The sequence below is a fragment of the Elephantulus edwardii genome, unplaced genomic scaffold, assembly GCF_000299155.1.
Source record: "Elephantulus edwardii isolate Elephantulus edwardi_28Jun2011 unplaced genomic scaffold, EleEdw1.0 scaffold00070, whole genome shotgun sequence".
In the NCBI taxonomy this organism is placed as follows: Eukaryota; Metazoa; Chordata; class Mammalia; order Macroscelidea; family Macroscelididae; genus Elephantulus; species Elephantulus edwardii.
This window is the reverse complement of record NW_006399820.1, coordinates 7,289,991-7,299,169: the sequence shown is the minus strand read 5'-3', so window position 1 is coordinate 7,299,169 and position 9,179 is coordinate 7,289,991. Positions and strand designations below refer to the sequence as shown.

At 34.8% G+C, this 9,179-nt stretch overlaps 1 protein-coding gene across 1 annotated transcript in view; it reads right to left on the bottom strand.

Annotated features, from left to right (window-relative positions):
* LOC102865919 (prolactin-like) overlaps window positions 1-7,932 on the bottom strand; it is a 12,573-nt gene extending 4,641 nt beyond the window's left edge. Inside the window, exons 1-4 of the mRNA XM_006888656.1 lie at window positions 7,905-7,932; window positions 5,013-5,194; window positions 3,268-3,375; window positions 571-750 (exon numbers count right to left, since the gene is read on the bottom strand). Of these exons, the coding sequence (XP_006888718.1) occupies window positions 571-750; window positions 3,268-3,375; window positions 5,013-5,194; window positions 7,905-7,932 (498 nt within the window). The remainder of the gene's footprint in view (window positions 1-570; window positions 751-3,267; window positions 3,376-5,012; window positions 5,195-7,904) is intronic.
* Between the last annotated feature and the right edge of the window lie 1,247 nt (window positions 7,933-9,179).

The window sequence follows — 9,179 nt, the reverse complement described above, 5'->3', positions numbered from 1 at the left end:
TTTTCATTGATCTTGCCTTTTATTATCCAATGTTAGGAGAAAGTTTGTAGGAAATTGTGGTGCTACCCTAAAAGACTCCACCTCTCTGGTGGTTCAAATCTATCAGTGGCTCTAAAGGAGAAAGATGCAAACCATCTCTTCCTCTACACTATATTTACAGCCTCCAAAAAACCTGTTAGAAAGTCAGCCATCAATTGATTCTGACTCACTGGCAATGAGTTAATGTGTTGGTGTTTGGGTTTTTGTTTTTTAGCATATTTGATATTCATCTTTGGGGACTGGAAACCTTACAGGTATTTTTAAATGCATAGATATTACAAATGTTGTTGAGTATTATTGAGCCATTAGGGTGTGCCAAAAAAAGGGAGTTGTGTACATGGGTTGCTGTAACTCAAATATATAATACAGGTACTATCTGTACTTTGAATTACTATATTCATCCTTTATTTAACAGCAGTCTAAATCTTGAACGCCTAAAATACACAACTGCAAATTTAAATGCTTCAATATGCAGTTCTCATTTTGGATAAGACTTGTTTCATTAAAGAGAAAATGTGAGAAAGTGCTCACCTGGTCAATGATCTTCTCCACGCCTTCTAGAAGTCGTTTGCTTTCTTCCTCGATCGCCTTGGTTTTTGATGATATACTGTTGGTGATTCCTTGTACGCCTTGCACTTCAGAGACTAGATGATTGAGAGGGTCCTTCCAAGAGCGTAGCAACTGGAATATTATCTTCAGAAGATTTTCAGTCTACTCCGTTAAATGATAAAAATGAAATCAAAGTAAGTATAGGAAAGAGGTTACTTAAATGTGGTTTTTGCTGAGAGATGGACCTTTGTTACTTCTGTTTGTATGTAAAATATTTCTAGATGACAAAAGCTGTAGAAATGTATAATTTAAGCTACTTTGTGCTTTTTGTATGTAAAACATAAAATGTAGTTTATGGTGGTGTTGTGTACTTGTGCAAGTTGATTCTAATCCATTGTAGCCCATAGAACAGAGTAGAACTTCCCTAAAGTGTTGTGTCCAAGACTATGAAAGCAAATCACCAGGTCTTTTCTCCCATGGAGCAGCTGGTGAATTCGAACTGCCAGCCTTTAGATTAACAGTCAGCCACTTAACTGTTGGGCCACCAGAGTTCTTTTATTGACTTGCCAGTTGTTAAACTAATTCTAATTATGCAGCTATGAAAGAATTCCTTGTCTAACAGGAGCTCATATTACACAGGGAAGAATTTTATTTTCCCTATGAAATCTATCTGTCCCCTCAGTGACTTTGGTTGTTTTGCTTATTTCTTGGGGGTAGAGGGAAACCTCATGTGGGTTTTGTTGGACCTGATTTGTATGCCTGTCATATCTGACTCAGGAGAGACTGCACCGGTGACAAGGGGCTCAAATAGTTTACACCCCTTGATTCATTCAGACTGAATGAATACAATTGTGTATTAATGTATTTACTTCTGATTTTCAGTTTTATCTTTTGTTATCAGGACAAAGAGACAACATAGAAGAGACTGCATCCATAAGTATGCCTGTTCTCAAAACAATCTTTTGTCTCCTGGAGGAAGAAAATAACACATATGACTCCACAAGGGAAGATTTTGTCTCCTCATTTATGTTTATCAATAAATAGAGTCATATATAAAACTCCAAGTAGCCGACCATCTCTGCTTTCAATTGCTAGCTCTGTTGATGCTCTTCAACTAGCCTAGTGACAACAGAGAAAAAGAGTACAGAAGGATTGACTGGACATTGCAATGGAAATGTGTGCTGGACCATGAAAGAAAGGAACTGTAAGAAAGTGCAGGTCAGACAGTGAGTGGACATTTGGTTTTTCTAGGAGAACTGCAACATAACAAGTGAGTAAAAACTATTAATTGCATGAAATCCATTCTTGCTGTTCACCAGTCATCTGACTGGTACAAAGTCCAAAATCTCTCTGAGCCTCCTTACGTGACAGGATTATTGTGAAGACTCAGTCTAACAACGTAGGTAAGGTGCTTTGTAAAGTTTCTGACTATGTAGAAGGAAATTTCAATAAATATTCAATTTCTCCTCTTTGGTGTTCTCAACCACCCTACCACTTTTCTTCTTCTTTTTGTCAGGATTATCATTAACGACATTAACAGACCAAGAAAATACCAGAACCATTAGTAAAATTGTAAAGTGGAGTTATGTTTTTACTTGCCATTGAGGTAGAACAGACTCATAAGTGCCCCACTATCAAGTTTTCAGAAGTTCCAAATCACATGGAAGGTGAATCTCCCACTTTTCCCCTTGAGTGGCTATTCTGGTGGAATCAAACTACTTATCTTTAGGCTGTCAGTACAACACTTTGCCCACTAGGCCACCAGAGCTCTCTAAAAGAAGGAAAGAACAGAGTATATATGTGAAAATGTTTCTTTAACATAAAAACTGTGATTATGGCACTGATTCAGAGAGAATCCAATTATATGCATAAAAACTGTAGTGTATGTAGATGACTGGGTCATGAAAAGGCAGATTTTATTATCATGTGAACAGAGACAATAATTATATCCAATAGAAGTAAAATATATCGCAGGACTTATTTTGGAGCAGTGTGATTTATAATATAGACAGGGGCAGAGAAGTCAGTGTAGAAAAATGAAGTAAAGCATCGAGGAAGTAAGAAGAACCAGGTGGAGAAACTTAAAACTCCAGAAAGAAATGGTTAAAAGAATTCAATGAATTCAGCAGATTAATTTCTAACATCTACATAAATTCTTCTAATCTTACATTTTACACATGGATGCTAATTTATGTCAAGTTTTCATAAAGTATAGTATCTACAATCTATCTCTAAGATTAAGTCATTGTTGGCTTCAGGAAAAGTTTATGTATTTACAATTTAGTTTGACACTAGCATTTGAGTTTCCTCCAGATTAATTAATAGCATAATTTCTCTTTGCTTGTTTATTCCTCCTCTAATTTCCTCTGCATTCATAATTATCATGACATTTGTTGTGGTTGTTGTTATGTGCCATCAAGTCAGAACTGACTCACAGTCCATCTTGCTCCAGGTTTCCAGAGGCTATAATTAACAGGAGGTTACCCATCTTTCTCCCACTTGGCAGCTGGTGGATTTGAAGCACATGCCTTTGGACAGGCAGCACCTTTCTTGACCCACTAGATCACCAGAGCTCCCTCACCATGGCTTGTTAAAATAGCTTTAATATACTATAGTTGAATGATAACAACCCATCACCCCTTTCCAAACAACTAATGAAAGTCTAGACAAAAGACTTACATCTAATTTTTGTGCTTCTTCTTTGGTGTGAGGAGTACTGATGGAAGCAGTATGGCAGTTGTTCATGGCCATGGTCATAAATTCTTGACCCAGGCCATAATGTTTCTCCTAGAAATGAGCAAGCAAATTAAATTAGGCAGGAGTGCTTGGGCACTAAATAAGTGAATCTATTATCAAAAATGTTAACACGTTTCATAGACATTATTTAATTTTTTTGTTTGTTATTTTAGTAAGTGGGAGCTACATAAACTTTGAAAGAAAAAATTTAAGAGTCCCTCTATATATTTTTTAAAAATTGTCTCTATAAACTCAACTTTATTTTTAACTTTAAAAAATTCCAGTCTCTTCCCTTCTTTTAAATTCGCTGGCTTATTGTCAACCTCTATACAGGTTACTATATGAAGAATAAACACCAAAAATAAGAAAAATGTGAAGTGATAAATGTTTTATCTTAATATTTAATATTTGAGCTAATTGCTTTTTTGTATGTGGACCTATTTATTCAGTTTTTATAATCTCTTTTGCTGTGTGAGGGCCAGAGTTGATATACTTGTCTTGATAGGTATTTTACACTAATACCTTTTGCTTGATTAACCTCTGAACCAAAACATTTTATATATTACCTAGTTCATGATAGATGTTGAGTACAATTTTGTTGACTGTGTCAAAAAGTCAGACAAAAAAGGGCACTGGATTTCAGCAATTGAAAGGAAAAAAACTTAGCTAATGTAGTAATGAAATAGTAGAAGAACCTTTAGCAAAATGCTATGAACATTTAAAGATGACTAGAAAGATTTGGAGGACAAAAAATGGCCAGTCAAAAGCAAGATGGCCTCATTAAAAAAATGGAGGATGAAAAAAAAAGCTTTTCTTATGCAGAAATAAATATATAAACATATTATACAAACTCTAGGTCATGGTTTTTAGTTTTGTTTCTTTAATTACTGAAGAAGTAAATTTGTTGTCTGACCTAAATAGGTTTCTTAACATGCAATTTTCAAAGGTACCACCACCAGAAAGAGAATTATGATTTTGACTTCTAAACCATACTTTTTTGTTGTGATTATAGATCTATATCCTGGAAATACTACATCACTGTTTCCCTTCAAAGGCGCATGAAAAAATGTTTTATTATTTGTTTTCCTAAAAGAGAGTTCAACTTTATTTAATGGTGTTGAATCCATTGAGTTTATTGAATGCAACAGTCATTGAGTGCATGCAGAGACATGGTCCCTACTGGAAAGAAAAATAATAATCATTCTTCCTTTCCTTCATTCCCACCTCAAAAGACTTTGTCAAATATCTAAAAGAGATTTTTTAATCTTCATACTTTTTGAAAAAAATTGTAACATCAGGCTGTATTATGAACTTGTCCCTTTACTTTTGTTTCATATTTAATTATAAGATGCATTTTTTAAATCTAAAAATAAAACTAGTTGCCAGTTGAGTTGATCCTAAATCACAGGAACCCTATCCCCCACAGTTGTGTGCCCGGGTAAAATTGTGCTGAGTCGGGTTTTCACTGACAAACGTTTTGGAATTAGATCACAAATACTTTTGGGTTGACTTGAACCTCTAACCTTTTGTTTAGCATCTTAACTCTTTGCACAATCTCAGACTTCACTTTTACCTGTTAAGCTAATCTACTTGAATTTGGCTCGTAAAGTTTTGCAGTTGAAAATTTAGTAGGGCTAGTAGTCACACCAAAATTTCTGCTGGGAGGAAGCAAGAAGTGGTGTACTTACAAATTCGCTGAATGTTTCTGCGGCGAGAATATGGAAGTAGTTAGCCACGTGGATTGCACGCTGGAACATCTCCCAGAGCGGCACCTGGCATTTGCCATCCCCGTAGGGACAGACAGACATAGAGGACACACTCTTGCACAGGAGCAAGTTGGACACCACCAGCAGCAAAAGCAGGCATGATCCTGGGTAAATGAAAACATGAGCAATGCTGAGGGGGCCTGTGCAACCGGGGAGATCTAAAACAATACAGTAGAAAGATCTTTTATTGCTTTCATTGTCCGCAGTTGCATGACTGGATACTGCAATAGACAAAGGGCCAAGGGAAAGAATCAATGCCTTCCACTGTGTAAATTTAGATGTATAATTATATTTGTACAGATAAATAGTTTGAGAGAGAGGTTACTCGTGCATTCTTATACTACTCCCAGAAGTGCTTCTGCACTTTGCAAACATTTGGAGCTTAAATTAATTTTGAGCCAGGATGTCTAGGACATTCTTTTAAGCTACTTCAATGTCCTGGAAGTTCCTACAGCTTATCCAGCAGTGGGACTCTCTAGGAGTTTACAATTTTCTAACTCTTATTTAATTCTGTATTGCTTTGTCCTTGCAGGAATTGACATGGATCATGTATCATGGATTGGAATCAACATATGATTGATTGATTGCTAATAGTGAGTATGAAGAGAATTCTAAAATAAAAGTGATGGTGTGGGCTGCATCTGCTGATTTGGTATAACAATCCTGTGCATTTGCTTGAACATTTTACCAATGACTTTTAAAGTTTTTTTCTTGAGCTTGACAATAACCTGATGACATACACCTGGCTTTCCTTTTCACCATTTCTACTGACAAGATAGACAACAGGATTGCACCTAACTCTAACTACTAAAAGCAGATGGAGGAAGCAAGATGACAGTTCAGAGATCTTTTTCCACTCTGCATGTAACACGTACCCATGGGTTCTCAAACTGTCTAAAAGTAACAGGGACTGTACCCATGGTCATGGAAAGTCAGTATTTGCAGAGGTCACTGCTGTCACTTGTCAAGAATAGGCAATAATGATATTGCCTTTGATTATATGATAAAAAGACCCTGAGAAGTTGATGTTGCTCACTGCTTTTGCATACCCACTTTTTATGAGACAGTGATTGGAAGCAATTAAAAAAGACACTTTGAAAAAGAAGAAAAAAAAACACCCCACATTATGTAGCTATCAGATTAAGTCTAGATTTTAACTTCATTGAAACTATTTCCAAAGAATATAAAATGTGTTTTTCAGAAACTAGGTTTCCAAGAAACCCTTAATCAATGCAGCTGGGAATGTTCAGGATAAAACTAAGCAAGTGATAAAGATTTATGTGTGAAAAAATATCTAAAGATAAATTGGGTGTATTATTATGACTATTGTTAGATGACATTGAGGAACTCTATTCCTTACAATCTTATATACAATAGAATTAAATACAACCTAGTAGGCTATAAGTCAATAACCCTTTAACTGTAATAATAATAATAATAATATAATCAATGTAAGAGATATTTTATAAGTTTCGTCTTATATATGTCATAGTCACATAAGGCATGTGATGGGCATTTTATCATCATGTATAAAGAAAATGAGCTTTCCAGGTAGAAAAATTAGAATATTGGCTCTAGGAAATTAATGTAATTGGATCGATTTGTAAAACTCTGAGGGCCTTTGTTGGTATATTTATCATCTGAGGAATTCTCACAATAGAAGAGAAAATAAAATTGGCAACTATTTTGGCTTTTGCTTCAGAAAACAAGCTTTATGATTGTTGTTAACGTCCTCTCCCTTCAAATGTCACCCAAGAAAGTAAAGACAGAATATTACTATTCTGCTTTCTTTTTGAAGATTCTTTTTTTAATGGGGGTATATACCATGAAATAGAATTTTTTGTAAAGAAAAAAACCCAATGTTCTTAAGTTCTCTGAGATGTAGATTGCGTTTTGTTTTTCTTTTATCAATAACATTTCATGGAAAGAAAACAAGCTATTTCCCCATAATTTATTAGATAAGTTTCAGTCTCTGATAAAATATTTACAATACTAACATTTCTGAACTGTTGTCATGCAATTCATACATAATATCAGATATAAAGGAACCTAAAGCTAAAATTGTGATATTAGTAAAGAGAATATTGACTATACCACGGAATACCAAAAGAACAAATAAATCTGTACTGGAAAGCAGAATGTTCTTTAGAAACAAGGATGGTGAAATTTCACTTCATATGCTATTGGCATATTTTCAATAGACACTAAATCTTGGAAAGGGACATTATGCTTAGAAGCCTTAAACATAATTAATTGACTTGGCTCACACCAAATTGATAAAATAGTACAAGAGACATTTCTACACTCAATGTCTACACTGTGGCTTCAGAATTTACTATTTTCACCAAGCTTTTGTGACTTTACCAACATATATAAATGCAATTTCCATGTAAATAAATGTTAATTTTCTACCTTCTGGAGATTATAAAAAATATTGAACTCATATGCTCTTCTTTTATTCCAGGGGTTCTCATCCTCAGCATTTGGGGATGTACAAGCCCTTTTTGTCAAGGAGTGTCATACACATTGTCAGATGTTAGCAGAATCCGCAACCCTTTCTCATCTGATGCCAGTTACAGCAGTCAAAACCATTTCCAGACTTTGCCAAATGTCTCCTGAGTTGTAAAATTCCACCCACCTACCTACCCCACTCCAGTTAAAAATAATATTTGCTTTCTACACTGTCAATATACAACTGCCTTTCATAAGTTTCTTAGCTGTTTACCAAAAACTCTTTGTTTATAAAAAATTGGAATCTAATGTCTCCAAACAAGTGCTGGTAAAACCAATAGTTTGCTTAGTTGTTACACATACCTTTTGGTGATGACACCTTGTTAGCCATAGTGGTAATAAGTGGAGAAAATCTCCTTGACCAGAGAAGATCTGGAACTCCTATAGCCTTCCCTTTCCCAGACATTGGCTTTATAAGTCTTTGACATCTTCATGAATATGAAAATGGGTCATTCCTTTCCCTTACCTGGTCATCCATTTCCGTCACTGAGATTACCCCCATAATTTCAAACATCAAATGGTATTTTAATTCTTATTCATATTCAGGAAGGCATAATTACCAGAAATGAACATCCTAGGAAAGAGTTTGATTAATTAGACCAAAAGGAAATGAAAAAAAAAATGACAAAAGTGTGTTCTGGAGAGTAGGTTACAGAATCCGTAAAACTGTGATAGACATTTGTCTTCAATGTATCTCCTTTTTCTAAATTTTCCTGAATATATAGCACCACATTTTAATTGGGCAATATTGTCATGTATTATAGAAGAGTTAATCAATATTTCTAGGTGAGGTATAGATTTTAAAACTGACAAACTAATCACTAGGAAAGACTGAAAAATTATCTTTTCTCAAGTTTATTCTATTTCCAGTTATACTCGCATTACTTTTCTCTCATTTTCTTTTTTTCTTTCTTATGCATTCAAATTGTTATTTTTTTAAAAAAATGCATATTTGTATAATAATTAGTTTTATACTAATGTGATACTAAAGTATATTCTTTCTCTTTATCTCATTTGGTTTTAACATCAAGTAAACATAGATTTCCCCCTCTCCTCACTTTCCGGAGTAAGGAACAAAGACTTAGATTGAATAACAAGGATAGAACACAAAATTCATTGCTGTTGAGTCAGAACTAACTCATAGCTGATCTTGTTCTGAATTTATGAGGCTGTAAAATGAATGTATTTCTTCCTTGGAGTCACTGATGATTTGAACCAGAAGTGAGTCCTTTGAGCATTCTATGGACACACTGTTTATAGGAATATAGAAACTAGGAAAGCAGTCTGGGGCTGAGAAGGCTATAGAAGAAATGTGCACAAAGTGACTAAAAAGACTCTGGCCTGAATCAGGCAAACTTTAGTCCTCAAACTAACATCATTGCTACTCAAAAGTTTGGGCAGGTCCCTGACCGCAAACTTCCACTGTATAATATGTCTCCTGATCTCCTGACTAAGGATACCAAGAGTATTGATTGAGGATCTAAGGAAGTTGAAGTTGTTGACAGTTTCAATCAATCTTTTCACCATCTATCATGATGTTGTCTTTTTGTCTAGTGGTGAGAATTTTTGTTTTCTTGA